Source organism: Athene noctua, chromosome 3 (assembly GCF_965140245.1).
Source record: "Athene noctua chromosome 3, bAthNoc1.hap1.1, whole genome shotgun sequence".
In the NCBI taxonomy this organism is placed as follows: domain Eukaryota; kingdom Metazoa; phylum Chordata; class Aves; order Strigiformes; family Strigidae; genus Athene; species Athene noctua.
Window position 1 is genome coordinate 45,318,204 of NC_134039.1, and position 22,015 is coordinate 45,340,218.

The 22,015-nt window shown below is 45.8% G+C and overlaps 1 protein-coding gene and 1 long non-coding RNA gene across 3 annotated transcripts in view; both read left to right on the forward strand.

Moving 5' to 3' along the window:
* Positions 1 to 4,301, forward strand: PHLDA1 (pleckstrin homology like domain family A member 1). Its single transcript, XM_074902843.1, has one exon. It carries the CDS (start codon positions 116 to 118, stop codon positions 557 to 559), a length of 444 nt encoding a protein of 147 aa, XP_074758944.1. The 5' UTR covers positions 1 to 115; the 3' UTR covers positions 560 to 4,301.
* A 3,124-nt stretch (positions 4,302 to 7,425) lies between these two features.
* Positions 7,426 to 22,015, forward strand: part of LOC141958648 (uncharacterized) — a 124,660-nt gene continuing 110,070 nt past the window's right edge. For both annotated transcript variants that reach the window (XR_012633299.1, XR_012633298.1), the window contains exon 1: positions 7,426 to 7,565. This is a non-coding gene — a long non-coding RNA (uncharacterized LOC141958648). The remainder of the gene's footprint in view (positions 7,566 to 22,015) is intronic.

Here is a 22,015-nt window from a genome sequence, read left to right on the forward strand (position 1 = left end):
GGCGCTCCCCGCCCTCCGCCTCGGAGCCGGCGCAGGGCGGCGAGTCCTGGGGTGGTGCCGGCTGCCCCCCGAACCCAGCCCCCGCGGGCCGCGGCCGCCGGCCCATGCCGGGAGGATGCTGGAGAGCGGCTGCAAGGCGGTGAAGGAGGGCGTGCTGGAGAAGAGGAGCGACGGGCTCCTGCAGCTCTGGAAGAAGAAGCGCTGCATCCTCACCGAGGAGGGGCTGCTCCTCGCCCCCCCCAAGCAGCCGCCGCAGCAGCCGCCGCTGCCGGCCGAGCCGGCGGCCAAGATCAAGGAGCTTCACTTCTCCAACATGAAGACCGTGGACTGTGTGGAGCGGAAGGGCAAGTACGTGTACTTCACGGTGGTGATGGCCGAGGGGAAGGAGATCGACTTTCGGTGCGCGCAGGAGCAGGGCTGGAACGCGGCGATCACGCTGCAGATGGTGCAGTACAAGAACCGCCAGGCCATCCTGGCCGTCCGCTCCACCCGCCAGAAGCAGCAGCACCTGGCGCAGCCCCACGGCCCGCGCCTCCGCACCGCCTCAAACTCCGCCTAGCGCAGGCAGGGACCCCCGCGGGGCCCCGGGCCGGGACCCTGCGCCCGGCCCCGCCGCTTCCCTCACCGCCTGCGCTCTGTCCCGTCCTGCTGCAGGTGAAGTTACCGAAGCGCTTCGGGGCAGCGGGACTGAGCGCCTTCGTGGCGGACGGACTTCGGCCGGTCAAAACCTGGGCAAGCGCCGGAGATGCGGGTAGCCCGGAGAGAAGCGGCTCTACAACCTGAACCCCGGCTAGCCGCTGCTCCTGCCGCTTTGCCGCCCTCGGTGCCGAGAAGCATTTCAGATATATTATTTATGAACCTTGGAAAGGATCCTTTGGTGTGATGGGACTTCTAGGAGACGTGATGTACTGTAACTTTATTTTAATGTATTTTATTTATTAGGGTTGTTTGGTTTTTGTTTTGGTTTTTTTTTTTAAAGGCTTTTTGCAAGACATTTCTGAATGTAGGCCGTATTCAAAAAGCAAAGGAAAAAACTGTATGTACATTATCTCCCTAAAGGAAGTAAAAAGTTCTGGATAGTTTGGCTGTGTGCAATTTGACAAAAGAGTTTTTCATTTTCACCTGAAATACCCTGTATTACGCTAACATGGAAAATGTGATGTGTGGTTTGGAATTTGGCTGAAACCTATACTGCATATGAAAACTGCTCTCTCCGATGAGAGTAACAATTACAGTCGGGGTTTAAAATTATTTTCTTTTAAAACATTATGCGTGGTGGAAGATGATCAAATTTATTCACATGCAGCTATTCAAAAAAACGTTGATTGTCATTCTGAGATTAAAACCCATCTGTTCAGTGTATGAGCAGAGGGGAACCTGACCAACTTCTTTTGTGATACAGGAATCGCAGTTGGATTCCAGTTACTGGTTTGGTGTGCTTTCTCCTGGGCTGGAGGGCGGGAGCTGAGAAGCATCTCTTCGTGTCCAAGCTCAGGGCTCCCTCTGCATGGTTGGTTTGTGAGCGGTCTGGGCTGTCAGCCTGTGTTGAATTTTCATGGCGGTTTTTAAATGTCTTGCATTAAAGTAGCCCCTAGTTTAAAATCCATTTTATGTATGTCTTAGTGTGCAAACAGATTACTTTGGTCACAGTTTTCATAAGCTGAAAGTTGCTCTCTAGCTGAGATAAACTAGATTAATTTTGGTGTTTAGCACTGTCAGATGTTGAGAGGGGCGTGCGATCTCGTCTCTAAAAACGTTGATGAAGCCATGAAGTTGGAAAACAAAGGGCTAATTGCACAGCTGGTGTGTCTTCCTCTGCCTCTTAAAAGTCAGTGGGAATTTGGCTGTTGATGCTGGCGAGAGCAGGTTGGAGCGGTTCAGCCCGGTGCAGAGGAAGGAGCCAGGCACGTGCGGGCTGGTGTGCTTTCTAGGACAGGGCCCTTCAGGCGATGGGCAATTTCACGTTGTGTGCTGCTACAGCCCTAGTTCTCTGGTTTAAGTTAAGTAGGGAGGTTGTAACCAAGATGGAGCAGTGTGGCCTGTTATCTCTGGTTCAAAGTAGAAAGTTGCAGCCCCAGGTCTACCTATTTTGACTAGTGTGGTGAGGAAAACGGCTTTTGACCCCTTTACAAGTAACGTGAACATAAAATCTTTTAAAGCCACACATCCAGGCCTTTCCAGTTTGTGTAACTGAGGTGTAGCTTGACTGTAAAAGCCCCACATTCTTTGTTCAAGCTGCTTCTGTTAAGTGTTTAAAGCAAAAGACAAATGACATGCACAGGAAGATGTCAGAATTGGTTACTGCACATGACCATCCCTTCCTCTGTGCCATAAGCTTAAGATCAGCCCTGTAAGGAATAACTCGGGATCTCTTTTAGCCTTCTTCTTTTGTTCCTTGCCCCCAGGTGTCGGGGTCACATACCTGGATGTGCAAAACATGCCATGGTGCAGAATTAGAGCTCAGACCTCAGCAGTTCCCCGTGGTTATTCTCGAGTGCTTCTTTCCGATCCTGGCCTTTGACAGGATTGCGTAACGAGCTTGAGGTAGTGGATTCCAGCTGTCCTAATAAAGTTATTACTTTGAGACTAATTGAAATCGAAGGTGCGCTGCATCTTCTAGGATTAGATTCGCTGTCTTGGCAATCATAATAGCCAATTTCCACATCTCTGTACATCTGCCATTATCATTCTGCTAATGCTTGGATGTTAGAGCTGCAAGGGGATTTTCTAATGAGCTAGTCAAAGACTTACAAAATAGACTGTAATTTGTAATTTGGCTCCTCTCTTTAGAGTCATTAATTACAGTTTACTGAGTAACTAATCCACCTTTTCAGATATACAGACAGATTGCTGATATCTCACCTACTAAAATAAGTTTTAGCCTACTGAAGGATAAATGTAATTGATGAAAATTAATTCCTATGTGGCCAGACACACACATGTTTCTCTAGGAGTGGCAGGTATTCCTGTCCTCAGTGGATGCAAACCCCTGAATGCCACAAAAGTCTGTGACTAGTCTAAAGCTGAAATTTTACTGCTCTTCTGGAAATATTTGTACTTTGAAAACAAAAGATAATTTTAGTGATGTAATTGACATCAAGGTTTGAGAAAACAGCTTTCATTTTGAATTTGCTGCTATTTTTCACCAGTTCGAGGTCAATGTCCCACTTTCACCTTAAGTTTCTTGGTTTTTAAGTCGGTCTGAAGGATGCTTTCAAAAGTGTTTGAACTGATGTAGTTCACCAACAAACTTTTGCCTGTGTCGTTGCCTGCCATGTTAACTTCTTAAAAACGTCAGTGTCAGCCAAACTCCTAGTGTGAGAGATGGTCACGCCAGGAAATCCACCTTGAGCTGTTCCTGTGCCTGCAGCCTGAGTTGGTGAGGTAGGTGTAAGGATTAAGCTTCCCCTTTGTGCCTCCAGAATGTCTCCCGGAAACTGAATGGGAACAAATTGTCTGGGGTTTCCTGGGGACAGTCAGACTGTGCGGCTCATGCCATGTCAGTATAAATAAGGCTAAATTGTCTGACGTGGACAATCCGACAACTTTCCCACGCTCTAAATTCTATGGGGTTTTTTTTTTGACTGATAGTAATTTTAGACCAAGAAATTGCTTGATGTTATAAATGAGGTAGTTTCAGGGCTTTTTTTGGCTTGCCCCTCTACTACTGCATAGTCTTCATTGGAGCTGCTTGGTTAAATACTGTTTGTCACTGCCTTGTAAGCAATGGCTATGAAAATAGGTCCAGCAGATCATAGTCCATCCTATTGGAGCTTTGAAAGTAAAGAAATCAGCTTGTCCTTCCCCAAACAAACAAACAAAAGCCAGCAGCCTGTGGCTGAAGTAAATTCATTAGAGAATAAACAAAAATGCCCGTTAAACATACACAGGCAAATGCTTGGTATAGGTAGCAAAAGTGTGAACAGTCAGTTCATAGAGGTCAAAATTATGTCTTCAGAAAAGAAAGTGATTAAGGGGCAGATTCAGCAAGAAAATTCAAGCTGTGGTGACCAAGAAAATTTAGAAACTGGGGGAAAAGGAAGATCAAGTGGATGTTGTCTCTGTGACATCCTGAAGTAATTTCTCTTTTTTTTAAGGTTCATGATATGCAAATGCCAGCTTCTGAATTATAGCTGCAGTGATGTACCAAATGTTTTCTAGCATATCCTATTGTGAGCAGAAATATCAGTGTCGTAAAAAAAAATTGTGTGTAAATATGACTCATAAATGATTTCTGAGAGATGTGATTTATTTTTCATATTTTTCAAAATGCATTCCATTTCAAATAAAGAGGTATCTATTGAAAGAGCTCTGTGTTGGAGGAATGGTTGTTTCGTGGGCTATCTGTTATGATTAAAGCCTGATCTAAGCTTTTCCAATGTCTGAAGGTCAATTTAAGGGCCTAAGAGGAACACTTTGAACCTGTGTAGATACCTTCCAAAGGAAAGACGCACTTAGATACTCTAATCTTGATACGTAGCACAGTTATGAGGTTTCTTGCCCTGTGCGATGTGTGAGCATCCACACTGAATCCTACTAATTTCAGTAATGCTCTGCTTGGCATCACAGTCTATGTACAATGGATCTTTGGGACACGGACTTCAGGCTCATAATCTTTTACCTGTAAATGCCTTGCTCTGTGTCACGTTAGGAATCTAAAATGAAGCATTAAATGTGCCTTGTTGCTCTTTTTTTTAATGTAACTGAAGCACTGTGATTGAATTTCAAGTAACCTGAAAGTAGTCAAGAAAGAACACATCCACCATTTGGTGTATCCTCTGACCTGTTCTCTTCTAGCTTCGTGGGAAAAGAAATGAGGTATGACAAGAAAAATGTGTGATGACTTCTGCCGGTTTGGGGTCTCTGTAGAACTGCAGCCATCTGGATGCCTTGAACTACCCCGAGGTGCATTTGTATTGCAGCAGGTCCTAATTTTTAAGGATCTTCCAAAAGTGTATTACCTTTGGTGGCACAGTGTGCATTGACCTAGACATATTGATGCTGTTTGTCTTCGCTGGAGAGATGTCAGTAACCTCTTCCATAAGAAGGCCATTGCTGTAACAAGTATAACTTCTCTTTTCAGTAGCAAGCATCTAAAATGTAGGCATTTGAACTTAATATTTGATACACAAATGATGGCTTAAAGAGCTGACCTCTCACAAGCACTGGTGCTTGGCAGCTTTGAAAAGCCAGTTAAGCATCTGTGGATTTATAGTCTATTGAAGGGCCCACTGTTGCTTACAGCTTTTAGAGATGTTCCTTATGAGCTTTTAATAACAGTGATAAGTATCTCTGTAAGGGCATACATACAGTAGAATAAGAATTTAATAATTTGTTGTTTCTGCTCCTGCATCCAGTGGTGTTATCTTTATAAAGGTGCACCAAAACTTGTTTCTCTGCTTTAAGTTTTGACTAAGAGAGTATAAAATAAGGCTGCTCACATATTCATGGTACATATGAAATGGTCTTAGAAACCGGGCCACTCTTTTCCTAGTGGGGAATATTGCCTTAATAGGGTTTTCTTAAAAGTTTTGTCTGATCCAAAGTAGGATAGGAAGAATGCTGAACCTTAGGGATCAATGTGAGGTACAGAGGTAAAATCCTGGCCTGATTCAAAATCAGTTGAAATCACAGGAATTTTTCCAGACAAAGACAGACTTTAACCTTTTGCAAAAATGGTGGCTGCTTGTCTTTTTCGTTTTAGAAAACGAGGAATGAAATCCTAGAAGCAAGACCTTTGCCCAGTCTGTGGCAGTAGCGATGGTGTGTGTCAGGGTAACACTGACATGCCGGTGTTTCATCTTTTCCAGTGAAATGAGGGAGAGAGAAATAAGAAGAAGGAATGCCTGTGTTTTCCAAGTGAAATAAAATATGAAAGGCCACCAATCTAAATGTCTTGTTTCCCCTCTGAAACAAAATTTATACCAGAACAGTTTCCTTCAATTTCACTGAATTTACAGCACAGCTGAATAATTTTCTTTGTAATGGAACTCGAATCAGAACTAAGCCAAAGCCTTCACTACTTTGCCTGTTTCTAAGCAGGAGCATCTCAGTCCCTCCTAGCAAGTGCCTAAATGACTTTCATCACCTTTCCATGTTTTGGTGGTTTTTTTTGCTTTTCTTTTTATTAACTGCCGTGAAGTCTATCAACTTAAATCTTTGACTTTGGTCCTGCTAAGAACTGAACACCCTCAAGGTGTCCTGACACCCAAAGGACCTGGGAGTTGCTTGGGACCTCACGATGAGGTTCAGTTACTTGTGGAGTCTTGGCCTAATGGTACACGCTGAATTTACAAGGAAAGGAGCATCAGCTCCTTCCTGGGTGAGGTGCTGGGAAATGAGGTTGTAATGCTCACTGGCACCCACCCACATGAAGCTCGTGCTCTGCATCAGCAGCCCGGTTTCATTGCAACACCTACAAGTCGCCCTTAAGAGACTTCGTAGGCAAAGCCAGAGGTGAGGCTTCTGTGCTTAAGTGCTTGGTATTTTTTTGTTTTGTTTAGGTTTTTAGAAAAACATCAAAGCAGAGGCATTTACCCCATGTAGACTAATCACAACCACTTTAAATTGGCCAGTTTTACAGCCTTTTCGAATAATTCTGCTGGATGTCTCTAGTGATGCCAGGTGCTAGTGCAGGTGAAGTGGTTGTTTGGATGGGGGTTTGATTTACCTTTTGTGTAAAACTGCTATGACAACAGTGGATTTCACATAAACAAAGTTTTTATTGACCCTGCTGCATAATCTTCATCTTGCAATAGTTTGTAACTGGCTATAGTAGATTAACCGGACTGGTAAATACATATAGAATGACTAACCATTACAATGAAGCTCTGTGGTTAGCAGAATATTTTAAACGAGACAATCTACCCCACGTTTTGTAAGGCTTCCAGTGAGATGAGGAAATCACTGCTTTTGTTTTTAAGATCTTGTCAGTGTTTTGTAAATATCTCTGATATTTATGACTGTACATATGGTTTTGATTATAACTTGCAGGAGAATTGGGTCATATACTGCTTAGGAGGAGATTGTTTCATTAACCATAATTTCTGTTGGGTTTTGTTGTTCAGCGTTCGGAATCTTTTGCACTTACTGCCATTTACAAAGGTGTAAGTATGGCTTGTAGTAACAGCAGCGAACCTGCGATTCCCTCAGAGAATAAATTCAGCCTGTTCTTGGCGTGGATGCCAGAGCCAGGGTCCTTTGAGGGCATGGCTCTCCTTCATGTTGCTGTGTGCTTTGGACCTGGGCCTGGGGACGATAACTCCCTGTACCGGCAATAGCACCTCTCTGCAAGGCTCTCAGCCCACTTGTATATCATATCTCTGTTCTAGAGAAGAGGAAACTCGGGACCGGAGAGCCTGTGCTGCCTGCCCAAGGTCGTGCCTTGGGAGACGGGGAGCAGCATTCCATCCACAGGCAAGGTCCCTGTCCCTATGTGAGAAACGCTGCCTCTTGCAGCAGAGGTCCTTCATTGTCCGTGCTTGGTAGGGACCTTCCTTAGAACCAACTGCTGGTGCCACAGCACCTCCTTGGATGGAGACCCAAATGAGTGACTGCGCTGCCAAGTAAGTTCCAACCTTAAAAAAATCATTGTGGAGCAGCTAGGTGCCCAGTGGAGATCAGAGCAAGACAAAACACTTAAACTTCACATGGGATTTAGTAGAGTTTGGGGATTACTTCAGATGATTAAATTGTCTTCTGGTTATTCCCAGCACTAGGCGTTGTGCAAACAGCCTGCTAGGAGTGAAGGGATCTGAGAGTTGTTACCCGTTTCCGGAGCAATTAAGCCTCTCTATTTACTGTGGATTACAAGGACAGAGGTTATCAACCCAGTAACAACTTGAAAGGACTGTATAGATATGAATCTGGTGTTAATGCAGCTTTTCCAGCCTGCTAACTGCCTTAACTAAAACAGATGAAGGAAAAAAAAAAGGAGGGAATAATTTTCTTCTCTCTACCACTCCACTATCACTTGAACTATTTCACTCAGAAATGAGTTTTGAGAGAAATCCTTTTAGCCAGAAACGCTTATCCCAATCATGTGGGTTTTTTCTACCAGAAAAAAAGTAATTTATGCCCAAAGCTGTGGTAGCTCATAGACAACTGGTTTAGCCTAACCTGCTGCCAGAGGGTGATGGAACTGTGTGAATCCATCTTTGTGGGCTTTTGCAACAGCCCCTTAAACCACCTGTGAAGCTGAAAACTCCATGCCCTTTTTCCTGTGCCAGCAGTTACTGCAGTGTGCAGGCAACTTTGCTTAGGGGATTTTCTTGTACACAGATGTACATGAGATTTTACTCTGTTCTTGTAAAAGTCAGCCTTGAAGTGGAACAGCTATTTCTATTGGCTTTTTTGGGGCTGTCGCTACTCTTAGCTAGTCGTAGAGTGGTGCTTCCAGCTGAGTTCGACACGTACTGTCTGCTTTTTTATCACTGATTGTTAATGTTTCCTGTTCCACTAAGCCACATTTCCCTGGTACTCATTCCTAGTGCTTGGCTCCTAAACAAAGTCACAGCTCTTGTCACAAGGCAGCAGGCTGCATGCTTATCCTTCATGCAAGTGATGACTGAGGGCTCAGCAGTAGGGAAGTAATGCTGACAGCTCTGCTCCTGGATGGCAGATTGTCAGCATTCCTCACCAGGGCACCCAGCCGGCCTGGGAAAAGGCTGCTGTTTCAGGGTGGGGGGGCTCTAAAATACACTGCCTGTCCTTCCAGAGCTGGGGAAGATGGTGAGGAATAGTCGGCTGATCTCTTTCTGAGCAGAGGCGGAGTCAGGTCTATGAAGCTGCAGAGCGACTGCTGCGATTCTGCAGGCACCAACTGCGTGGTGGGGAACAAAGAGAGAGGGGTATCTAGTGGCTGAGAGGGCAGAAAGACAATGATTTTAATTCTCACTAATAAGCCATTTCTCCCTGCCCCATTCTCGTTAGAGAAAAGGCAGTAGCTTGCACAAAAGGGAGGATGGTGGCTCACTGGGTGGGTATGTCTGGGATGAAACTGAGATCATTGCTGCAGCAGATCCATGGGCTCACTCTTCTTAAGAATTAGCCCAGAGAGCAGCAGCTGCAAAGGAGAATTTAGCTGTTGCCCCAGGGAAGCTGCTACAATCACTCCTAAACAATTTGGAAATTGTTTCTTTGTGTTTCCTGAGGGCTTAGAAGCTTGTAGTCACGGCCTGCAGACGTCTCACGTTGTGAAACTGCAGCCACTGGCGATCAGCTCCCTGCCATCCTCCCTCCCCATCATCCTTAGTCATCTGGGAGGAAGGCCAAGGAGGGGCTGGGGCCGGCCGGAGGTGCCCCCTGGGGTGACTCAGGGCAGGCAGCCGGGAGGTCTCGGGGCTCGTCTCTGTCCTGCTGGTGCTGGTTACATCTGGTTGGAGAAGCCTTCCTGGGCCACCCCTGCTCCAAAGACATGTGTACATATGAATGAGGAATGGGCTTTGTCGTAAACGATCTCATGGGCACTCACGAGCCCTCCAAGGACGTGCCATGCCACTGCCTTGCTGGCGGCTTCACCAGTGCTGCCGTTCCTTGCCGCAGTTGTGTGAGTGCCAGGATGGAGAGTGGAGCAGCTGAAGGAGAGCTTCTCCAGAAAGCTTAACGGGGATCTCCAAAACACCTCCAACCGTGTAGCTCTGCTGTTAGTAATGATTCGCGGAAAAAAGGCTCTACAACTCGAATAGAGTTATAAAGCAGGTATGTTTACTCCGGCTCCGGGGTGCAAGGGGATCTCTCCAAGAAGCTTGCACACCCACCACACATTTTACCAAAAATTTATAGAGTGTGAATATACATATTCATTGGGTTACATAACACAAACATACATATGCATGAGTAAGGCTGAGTTAGAAAGGCTGGTGTCAACAGTTTATATCATCTTTGCACCTGCGCATTGCCTCCTGGTGGTCGTCTTCTGAGATCTTTGGGATGAAGGCTCGTAGTCTTTCTCACTTTGTTTGTTTCCCCAGAGCATGCACAGATTCTCTTGGTCAATTTCTTGAATAACAAGAGTGGTTTTCAGATGGTTTACTTTCTATCTTATCTAAGAGAACCAATAGAACTTCTACCATCCGTATATGGCTATCTTTACTCATTACCAAAATTCCAACTAGTTAGAGCCACCTATTACTCAAGGACAAAAGTATAATATTTTGCTGAACATTGTAATCCTTGGTAGATTTTCACAGTGATATATTGGTATATTTTCACAGAGCTTTGTTTTGATGAACACAGTAGTCTCTGGTGAAATTCCACAGAACAGTCTGGGCAAGCAGGATTCTTAGCAATATTTTAAAAAATACTTTAACTTGCTATAAATAAGTTGCTAAGCAGTTTTCTATAAGTAAATAAATCTCAAAACAAGTAATCATTTCTCTGTGTCAGTAACCTCAGAAACAGCTCTGCTGACCTGTCTTGAACTGTAGCTGGGGAACTGGGGGGAACCTGCTCTGAGCTGAACGTCTGAGATGATACATAAACTCCTTGCTTGTATCTCAAGAACAGAGGTCCCCTTGCCCAGTGCCTTCTAGCTGGCCCAGATGTGTGAGTGTGGCACACAAGCTTGGCACCTTTATTTTCAGGGTTGAGGTCTTATTTTTTTCCTATTTTTTCCCCAATTCTGCATGTTTCGGCCACAGAGCCACCTACCAAAAGGTATTTTCTTTTCCTGAAGAAACAATTTGGTCATTTTCCTGTTAGCTCGAAGTCTGTAGCAATTTCTTTTGATGCTGAAGCTCAGTGAGCACAAGTGTAAGTGCTTACACAGGTAGCCTTAATGTAGTATTTAATTGTTGTTCTGAGCAATGGCTGGGCTCTAACACAATGCAAAGCTTGCATAAAAGGAAAGCTTATGTATATCTGCTAGGCTGGCATGTCTACAAAGGTAATTTTGCTGGCTTTGATTTCCTGATATTTTAAGTGAACTGAATCTAAGCAGATTTAATGGTTAGTTTTCAGAGTATTCTCTTAAGGATTTCTTTCAAAGCATTCACTCAAAATGGAGTTGAAACCTTAAATAAAGCTCAACTTGGGAAAAGTAATTTAGTTTTACTGAGCTCTGGATATGCTTACTCTTTCTCAAGTTCCCTTTTCCCTTCCTCATCTCTGAGTTTAGCATACAGCATTTAGTGGGAGAGGTTTGCAAACCACAATGCCAGCAGCTGTTCAGCCATCCATTTTGTGTGTCTCACTGATGAGGCTAGTGCCTTGTAAAAGTATGGTAGCCCTTGAGCAGTCACAGGTATGTCCTTTGTTCAGTCTGTATGCAGCCATCATCTATTAGGTTTGCCCTTATAAAATTAAACTGTGGCATAGCTGGGGCTTGCTCTTAATTCAGCTGTCACAGCCCTGCCCTAAACTGGGCCAGGGGTACTTGGTAGGCAAAGCCCTACAATGGCAATCCTGCACCGATGTCCTTCAGGCTTGCTGCATTCACTGAAAAGTATTTGTAGACATTAAGGACACGAGATTGTGCTTCCCCTCTCACAGTTGCTAACATTGCTTCCCGCATGTCAGTTGATTAAGGTAAAATCTGGTTTGCCTTGGCCACTGTCACTGCTGTCTTTCGGCTGCAGGGAAGAGTTAAGGTGGACTGAAAGCAAGGATGGATTTAAAAGCACAGTTTATTTATGTGATACCCTTGACAGGTCTTCCAGTCCTGTGCCTTATGGCCTTTCTTTAACCTTGACTTTACACAGCGGCTGTGAAATCCAGTAGCTTCCTGATAGGCAGCCTGGGAGGGGCAGGCTCAGGGTGGCAAGGTTTGTATGTACTGTTCAGCAAAGAAAAATGCTTTTATAACCTAAAGAATTCCCAGTTTATGGAGAAATGCATGTCAGAGGGCCCGGACCTTGTTCAGCTTGATTCTTACGCAGGTGCCTAACTCCTAATAGCATGGCTTTCTCTGGAGCTGTCAGGGTTAGCCCAGATTTAGTGGCACTCATGAGTCACACCCCTGTTTCTGTGCATGAAAGCACCAGGATACAGCTGTTTTCAGCTCCCAGATGTTGACTACATGACACTAGAAAGCTGTATCTGCAATTTAATGCTGTTGGTCTATTTAACAGTGCTGCTACAGATGCTACAGTGTCAGTGGTCTAAATAGCTCAGAACTGCAGTCCGCTATTTTAATTGCTGCCAGCTCCCGGCCCATAAAAATCCACAGCTTTTATGAATCCTGTTACTGCTCTCCCTTCCTACCCTTTAATGGCTTTTTGAAGAGGAAAGCTCAATTTTTGTATAAGTCCCCTCTCTCCTCCAAGAAAATTTGCTCTTATGTTTGTCAGCAGCTTCAAAGAAACCTTCAGCTCCTGGGTTTCCACACCACCTACTCAAGATGTTCAGATCCTTCATGTTCACAGACACATGTGCAAGTGAAGTGGTAGGAGTGAGGAAAAATTAGTCTGTTGAACAGCCAGAGATGTTCAATAACTGCACACTCTCGAGAAGCTTTCATATGTCCTGATCTGAAGGATGCAGGAATGGGGAGTGTTTGATACTAGAATTTTTCATATTTGAGGATTGCAAAGCTCTGGAGTCTGCTCTGCTTGTGAAATTAAAGCCTGTACATCTGTGTTTCATGGAGGCATGCACAGAAGTGGAAATGTGTGCACCCCCAGGGCCGGTCATGGGAGCAGTGGGACATTAAGGGCTCGCTGGTCGGTACCAGAGCCCAGATGCCCCTGAAAGGAGGTGAATCCCTAATGAAGACGTAGAGAAATAGCTCCGGTTCCTCCTCTCTGCTCCCCTGGCACCCTGCAAGGCTTTTCTGCAGAGGATGCATTTGCTGTTGGCTGTCATTATGGATGTGGAGGGAAAGAAAACAGTTGAAGAGGCTGCCTAATTCACACCTCTTTCTCTGATTAACTGCTGGCCTCCTTGGCAATATGATCTCTTAATCACACAGGCTGCCCCAGAGGGAAGGGCGTGCCATGTCTTAACATTTGTCCTTCAGCCTGAGTGTTACCCATTGGCACATGCACAGCCTCAGTCCTTCAGTGGGAGCCATGCATTGGTGAAATGGCTTAAGAAGCACAGTGACCTCAAAAGCAACGGCTCCACCTGAAGGTCTTGAGGATATTGGACACCAAGGCTTATCCCTGCCCTTCCCCACCCTTGTAATCAGATACCATGCCAACATCTGAGGGAGTCTTTCTAATAGCCTTCAAAACATGCTGGAGGAGGCTTTAGCAAAGACCAAACCTGGCTTTCCTTGGCACCACCCAACCTCGTGGAGATCTCTTCCACCCAGAGCAAACACGGTCTTGGGGCTTCTGGTGCAGCTGCCTTTGCTGTGGTAACAGCACTGATTAAACCTTTCCAAAAATTTAGAAGGAACACCTAAAGTGAGCAGGGCCTTCAGGAAAATAATAAGCAAAATTATGGCACCATTGAAATCTATGGCAAAATTTCATTTACTTCAGTAAAGGACTTGTCCCTGTAGAAAGTCTGAGGTCGAAATAGAAAGTTTGGGATCCTATTCCAATTGCCAATATGAAAAAGACTTTTAAAAATAATTAATTTGCATTTCTCATAATTTGTTTTAGCTGCTTGGTTATTGAGAGAATGAAAGGCAGGGACCTAAAAGGAAAAGCCTCAGATATTCTGGTATTTCCCCACTGGTGGGGTGATTTCTGACAGTAGGGTCTTGTAGGTCCAAGAAGTAACTCCAGCACTTCCTTAGATGTTGAAGAGCTTGTTTGACACATGGTCCCCTGCTGTGTACACCTGAAGGGACATCTGACCTGGGCCTGAGTCTGTAGCAACTCTTTCAACACAATTTCACTTTCTTGATTATCTTTTGGAATTCAAAATCAGTAGTAATAAAATAGGTGTGTTGCTCATTAATGATTAAATTCTGTTATCTTTCCCATTACTTACATTCCTCTGCAGGAGGAAGAGCTTTTAGCCTCAACCACAGTACAGAAATGACAGAGTTTTATGAGTTGTTTCTCATGCTACTGCTAATAAAAATGTGAGAAAAACAAGCGTGGCAGCATTAAATAGCACCCTGGGAGAGGGCACCAACCAAAGGGAATATAGTCTTCAAAAACAGACCTAGGCTCCTCCTCCTCAAGGGAAACATATGCAAATCCTAATGTGCCAATACCTGCTCAGAATTTGCCCTGAGAGTGGGAATGGGCTCCCTAGTCCCCTGACTGCAATGTAGCTTTGTCCCTGCTCCAGCCTGTTTGCTTTCGTGTTGCAAAGCTGCCACGCACCCATGCAGCAGCATGCATGCAGGTGTGAAACCAGGGGTTGCCCCCCTGAGCCCCGTGGGGAAGGCACTCATGGTTGCCCCCAGGGCTGTGCCCAAAGGGGCATGTTTGTTCTGGCCTGGATTTCCCAGGCTGCCGGTACTCCACCTCCAGCCCTGCTGGCCTCCCTCCCTCAGCACACATCGATGGTGCTGCTCCGCCAGCAGGATGCTGCAGTTGGGAACGTGCTTCTTGAGGGCAGGGGAGGGGAAACCTCTGTTGTTGCTGGCAGAGCTGGGTGCCGTATGGCTGAAATGTTGCTCTTGGTTGCTGGTTCCCTAGAGCTGCTCTTAAATTGCAAAGCCTGGTTCACCTTGGTACCTCCACCTGCTTGCCAACAGCTGTCTAATAAGTCTTTTCTCTGAGCAATATAAATATTACTGATCTGTCTTCTCTGTTGCTCACCTTGCCTCTGAGCCAGCCTCTGCTGCCAGGGTCCTGTTTATGCTGTCCATCCCCCAGGCTGCCCACAAGCCCTGACACGCTGCCCCACGCAGCCTGTGAGGAGAGCTGCGCGGGGCAGCCGCTTCCCGGGGAGTGGGGCCATGGAGGAGATGGCACCATAAACCCCATGGCTGCCCTGGGGATGCTCTGTCAGGCAGCTGCCTGCACCTGGGCAGCCAGCGCTCTGTGCACCCCACACTTAGGGTGGTTTCACAGCCACCTCCTTTGCAAAGACATTGCCAGTGCTGGGGGGAATAAGTGACAGTCCAAATTCATCTTGGAGTGCTGGGAGCAGGAGCGGGTCCTTAACCCACCTTCACATGGGGATGAGGTTTCCCCATGGTCCTACCTGCTCTGTCCTCACTGCAAGTCCCCATCCCCACGCCAGCGACTGCAGGGCTGGCTGGCTGGGGGCGTGCCAGGGTGATGCTGTGCGGGGTGCTGCCACCCCAAACCGCAGCACAGCAGTGCCTGCAGCAACCTGCCATGCTGGAGGCTGCCTGCCCACCCCGCCGCAGTCTAGTCACAGCTGTATGCTGGAGCTGGGTCTGGCACTAACATTTTGTCTTGCAGAGAATTCACCTCTGAAGACTGATGCTTTCCCTGCAAGCACACGTTGGCTGTTATACCCTCCACTGCAATCACCATGTCCAAATGTGGAGGGTCCATTGTATCTGGTACATGAAGAATGACTTGTACCTAGGCACCTAGTTGTTAGAGGCAACTTTCACTAAAGGAGAGTGAATGGTTTGCCATTACTGTCTTCCTTTGTGGCAGCTCCTCTTAGAAGTACAGACTTAAAACTAAGGAGCAAGGATCATTTACTAGGTCCTGGTGACATCCTTGCCAGTCTGATTAGGCATTTCTTGTTATAACTGTATGAGGCATACTGCAAGCCCTGGGAATACCACTCCAATGGGCAGCAGTCAAGCCCGACAGGTTGTGATAAAGAACTGGAAAGGCTGGTGCATTTTGGTTATCTTTGTTTTCAGATTGAAATTAATTCTTGGAGGTTTAAACTAGGAAGTTTTGATGAGAGTTCTGTCTGGAAGCAGTAAGGATCTCCTAGGTCGTGAGGGTAGTTCACAAGGGAGACAAAGAGGAATTTGTCCTTCCTCCTCGTCTTTGCCTCCCATCTGCTGCACTGATCCCTGGAGACAGAAGTGTGGGCTGAGAGCACTTTGGGTCACAACCCCTCGTTACCTTGTGTCTGTGCAGCACATTGGCAGCAGGTTGGTCACCCAGGATTGGGCATCCTATGTCCTGAGGATGTTGCAAATAATAACAAAGCAATATTATTCTTTAATGACTGCTGATCTGTCACTCTGAATCCCACAGACTGAGTGTGGTATGAAGGATATCTGTTTTATTAACTCTAAGTGTGTCTATTTTTCTATGAGACATTGAATTCATAGTATCTGCAAAGAGGAGACCAAGGGATTTCATCCAGCTCTGACCCTTCCCTCTCGACTTCTCATTCTGACTCACCTTCTCCCTACCTAATTGTCCTGTTTTGCCCCATGTCCATTCTTCTGTGAGTGTGCCCGGCTCACAGCAAACGTCTCTGCCATTAGCACAGCCAGGGAAGCAATTGCGTGATGTTGTCAGTGGATGGTTTATCTAGTTGTAATTCCCATGGCTCCAGCTCTGTGAGTGCTTATACACAGACCTCATTTTGCAGGGGTGGCAAGGGGAAAGGTCAGTGTTTATGAATCATTTCCTCCTGGCTGTGGCAATGAGGTTGGTTTGCAGAGTGAGTCATGGAAGAGCAGCCTGGAGCGGCAACGATCTCCAAGCAAAAGACCTTCAGGTCCTAAGTGACCCTTGGACATTGCAGCCAAGTTACCATCATCATTCTGCATCCCTGGTCACAAATAACTTGGTTTACTTAAAATTGTAGGTTCTGTAGGTATTGTATACCATGTTTTTGAGAAACCCCGCTTCTCCTGCAAGGACTCACATGTATGACTGCCTGGATGGCAAATCAAGTATCGCATAACAAACTAATAGAGGGAAGCCTAGCATGCCTTCGTCCCTTAGCAAGATGGGCTTGTGTTTGAAATGCCTATTTGTTATGGAAGGGGAAAGATTTTTGAAAGGGGAGTAACCTGATAAAACGGAGGAGTTGAGGCGGGACTGATTACCCCTTAGAATGAATTTTCCACGTTAGTACAGAAGAGATGGTGCCACAGTGTTTTGTCTATGTTTTAACATCAAGGAGCCAGTATGGTACCGCTATGTTACAAGCTGCAAAAACATGGAGTTTAAACCCATCCCCTCAGTGCAGAGTATAAAAGCTAAAAGGACTAAGAGGCTAAGAGAGGTTGTACGTGACCCACCTCAACACTTTTGAAATAACTTCAGCAAATTATCACCCAAAGGATGCATCCTCTCACTCAAGAGATTCAGTTTTAGTGCAGGAGAGATTAAGTTTTAGTGCAGGCTTTCAGAGAAAACATCTAATTCCCTGTATTAAAATGTTTTCCAGAAGAGCTGCCCAGCTACAAGCTCTAAAATGTTCTAAACTCCCTCCAGAAAAGAGCTATATATTTTTGCTGCCCTGTTTTCCCCATGATCCTTATTACTGCCATTAAGACTACTAGGAACTGCGGTGGTGAGTCAGGCTTTCTGTTTGCCAGACCCCTCCAAGGTTTCCAGCGTGCCCCTTTGTCCTGGCATCTGTGCAGCTGGGGCTGGGCTTTCTCTGGCACTCGGCAGGGTCCGGCCACATTTGATGGAGTGGAACCTGAACGTCCCTGGCGCTGCCCATGCTGCAGATGCCTGGTACCTCTCGGCTGTTGGATATCTGTGAGGGAAACGCACCCATCCCATCCCCACCCTGGCGTGGGAGTGCTCTTGCCGAAACTGGAGTCATGTATCTCCCTGCTTGTCCAGATGGAGGGCAGAGGTCTGAGGGGCTAAAAGTAGCGTGTCAGCTGACAGCGGTTCCTGGGTGAGCCACTTCCAAATAATATTCCCAGCTGTTTCCCTGACAGAGCATCCATCTGAGCATTGTCCTGGAGCTGCATGGGGTTTTCTGCTCAGCCTTTTGTGCCACTGCCACAAGGCCATGGCCCTACAGTGGTAACTGCCAGTGTAAGACAGGAGTTCTAGTTAAAGGGAGACGAGCTACAAGGGAATAACGTATGGTGCATTCACTTTCAGCAGGCAGAAAAGGCAGGCAAGGGGAGGGCTTGCTCCCAGGGCTCACTCCAAGGTGCAGAGGGCCAGGAGGCTCAGGCCTCCTGCCACGGCTGCTTCCACGCGTGCTGTGCTTGCTGCAGCGAGCAGGGGGCAAACCCACAGCCCTCTCTCCACGGCAAAGGTAGTGACAGGCTGAACCATGCTCTGCTGCTGGCAAAATACATCCCTGACTGCTCTTGAGAAATTGTGCTGTGTTACACCCTGTAGGAATAATTTATCTTTGGCCAAAGCATCTCCATTTACAGTGACCCTGAGGGCTGCCGGCCTAGGGGAGGACCCCAGCAGTGGAGGACCTGCACCACTATCAATGGGATGCTGCCGGCTGAGCCTGCCTGGGGATCCAACCCCCCTGCCTTGGCAGTCGGTGATGCTGGGGGCTGCCCAGGAAAGAACCATGCTCATTTGTTACGGCCTTCCCACTGCAGCAGGGCTTAGTGCTGGGCTCAAAGCAGGATCATCTTTGGCAGCATCTGCCTGCATGGGGTCGGTGCTCACCGATGGAGCACGGCCGCGGGGGAAGCTTGGCTGCTGGGAGGCTGACACACAGGCAGTGGTGAGATCCTGCCTGTGGTTGCGACCGGAGAAGCCAACCACGTAGCAGGGAGAGGAGGCTTTATTTAAGACCAGAAAGCACAAAACAAACTACCCACCTGTGGCCTCCTGCAAGCACAATGGGTGATGCAAGAGCAGCTCCCCCAGCAGAGAGGGTCTTGCTGCCACCCTGCTGACGGTGACAGACACTTCCTTGTTTTTAAAATAACAGGCAGGGTGAAGTCTCAGCATTTCACACATTTGAAGGCCAGATCGTTTCCTCTGAAAGCAATCCATAGCCACCTCCGATTACTGCAGAAAGACAAAGGTTGACTTAATAATGTAATGTCCTGTGCTGGATTCTTTTAGTGCTCATGGTTGCATTGTGATTAGCAAAGAGGCCCTCCAAATTGCAACAGCAATTGTCACACATGCAGGGAGGTATTGTCATCCTCAGGGATTTAGAGCTCTGTGGCACAGTATTAATGAATATAATCCCTCCATTCACTTTAGGACTTTAAGACTTTCTCATGTATCTTCAGTATACTCAGAACAGCTAACTAATTCACAGGAAAAGCTTGAGTGGGCAACACATGTTTCAGAAGAGTTTTAATTCCTCACAGTCAACAGTTGTCTGCAGATACTTCTTCTTACTTCCCTTAGGAGTTTATCAGTACTGATGTTCAGGTGCACAGTAACTCTTGAAGGTTTTGCTTCCTTTGTGCCTACTGAAAGGCAGCAAGTTTATCTTGCTGAGCCAATCAGCAATAACTGAAAAAGGGATATAAGATAATTTTAAAGTTGCATAATGGTCTTCCAGGTTGGACCATGCCTGGTTTCTTAGCAATGCTTCAATTTTCTGCCGGGTACACACAAGTCAGTAACATGAAATGACTGTACTTCACAAATAAAACCCTTCCACATTTTATTTTTTTTCCCTAGTTGGGGATGTTTTTGGCATGTTTTCCTTTACATGGCTTGATAGTGAATCCTCTGATTTGGATACAACGTTCAAGACTTTGTACTTTAAATATATTAATAGCATTAAAGACACACATATGTATGGTCACAGTCAGCACTGCCTCGTCTTTTCTGTATGATCACACTTTGCATCAGCCATCTTGTGCTCAAGCCAACGATGATTTTTATCAGTTTTCCTTTTTGGTTTGTTTTCTTTCTTTGCTTGAAATCTCTTGTCATAAATCTCTTTGGAGAAGCCGGTTGAAACACCACCTGTTTTTAAAATCGCGCCACTCTCAGGGGAGCATGGTCCTACCTACTCCTGAGTGTGAATTAAGCCAATTCAAGCACATAGCGTTGACTGTGGGGGGAGGCAGGAGATGGGGAGATGTGCCCAGGGTGGAAATCCTCTTTGCAAAGGGTTCTGAGCCTTCAAATCCGGCTTTGTTTTAAGTGTGAAGAGCAGGATTCCACTCCAAGAATTCAGGTGCCATTTTCTGTATTGTGCATTTCCTGTGCGAAATGGCTGGTTTTCTTGCTGTCCCCACTTTCTGCCTCCCAACACATTGTCGGAATAAAGCATGAAGATAAGTGCTCAAGCATTTCCTGAGCTTGTAACCCTGCCTCCTGAGGGACCGTTAATCTGATCCAGTTGAAAGCTTGAGTACCAAGTGTCAACGTGTCTCTTATATACATATTGTATGCAATTTTGCATTTTCCTTTACTGCACTGAAGAAAACACTTACAGTGTTCCTCTCTCTGTAACTACCTGGCAGCAGGGCCATTTTAGCTATAATATTATGTATCACGTGTCTAAATATAATAACATTCTACTTTATATATAGACTCTCTATATATGTGTATACTGTGTACACACAGCATATATTTTAAAACTATTTGTAGCTGTTTTCAGCTTTTGGGGGGGTGAGAGGAGCTCCAATCAGTGATGATATTTGTTTGGCTGGAGCAATGATTTTAAACTTGTGGTCTGTGGGTAATTGAAGGATCTTCAAAAAGGGGCTACAAGAGAAAACAAAAGCCAGCAGGCTTAAAAATCTCCACCTGCACATCATGGACTGGAAAAATCTTACAGGACTAAAAGTTTCAGGAAGTTGAAACGCGTTAGTCTGTGACCTTGTTTCTGTTGCTTTTTACATGTCCCTAGACTGTTCAATGAAGTGTCATCAGAACAACTGATATGCATATATTTTAAAAGAAGATTCTTCCCAATTATCCTCCTTCTACTAAGCCTTGTCCCAGGGTTGTCATTCCTTTATGTATATTCTGCCTGACTAATTTCATCCATCCACTTCTATGGAAGCTCTTTAGTTTTCCTGTAAGAGAAAAATAAAGACTCAGCTCTTAAACTGAAGTTGTGCCAAGTCTAATCTGCAGCCAGCAAATGTTTTCTACTTCTTTTAATTTGATTTATTTTTTATCCCAGCCCAGCATATTGTTTCATTGTATGGAGAAAATGTTAGCTCAGTGGGTTGGTAGAACACCTGTTGCGTAAATCTTCGTGATTTTTATAATGTGAACTCCTGCTGGCAGAGACAGCTGTGCCTCACATTTAAACACAGAGTATAAGGTATCCGAGCAGGAAGGAGAGAAAAAAGGCTTAGCATAAGAAAACAATACATCAGTGGCCAGAATCTGTTGTCAAGATTTATAAGCTAAATGAGTTACAGTTGAAGTGGATATTAAAAGAAAACCATTCTGTTCCTAGAAGACAAAGTCTGTTTTCTCATAGGGATTCCCAGAGGACTTTGCATTTCTGACAACAGACAGAGTAGACAGCTGGTCCACATAAAAATGTATGTGCTAATTAACCTATCTCTCACATTACACCCGGGGAATATTTAACAAGCAGGGACGTTGCTGAGGAATACCAGCAAAATTTGGGGGTCTTCCTTGCACAGCACCAAATTCTTCTAACTTCCTATGCAAGGTCCTTAGTCTTGCTGTTTCAGCAAGATTCTTGGCACAAGGAAAGAAGCAAGGACTGTTGCCTTCGTCAGCAGAACTTTGCAAAACTTGGTGTATTTTTTCTCCATTGCAGTTTAGCCGCCTTCTCTCCACCAAAAATGCCAGCACCTCCCAGCAGGAGCAGAGCCACTGAGCCAGACATCTGCTGACTCTCCAGACAACCCTGTTCTGCATGAGTTATCCCCCTGCTCATGAATGGCAGGACCTCACTTCCAGCAACAGTGGCTTGGGGATGCTGGTGTTGGGCACATGTTGGTCCTCTTTAGCACACATGGGGCGTAAAGGCTCTCTTCACCTACATGTTGGTTCATACCTTGCAAGGTCATGGGCTGCCATCTCACCCGGACTCTGGTTTGGAGATAAGGACGAGACTGCTCAGCCCTGCTGTGGAGTAGATACTTTCAGCACCATCCACAACAATATGGTGTGAACCCCATGGGGCATTTAAAACTGAAGAACCAAATTTAAGCCGAGAGAGTTAACCCAGCACGGTGAGCTGCTGTCAGAAACAAACACATTACAGTAAAAAACAACTCTCTGATCCTGCAGTGGAAATTTTGTCTATGCACAAAGAGGAATTGAGCCTTCAGGGAACAGCCTTACAAGCAAATTAGAATAACACTGTAGGAAGA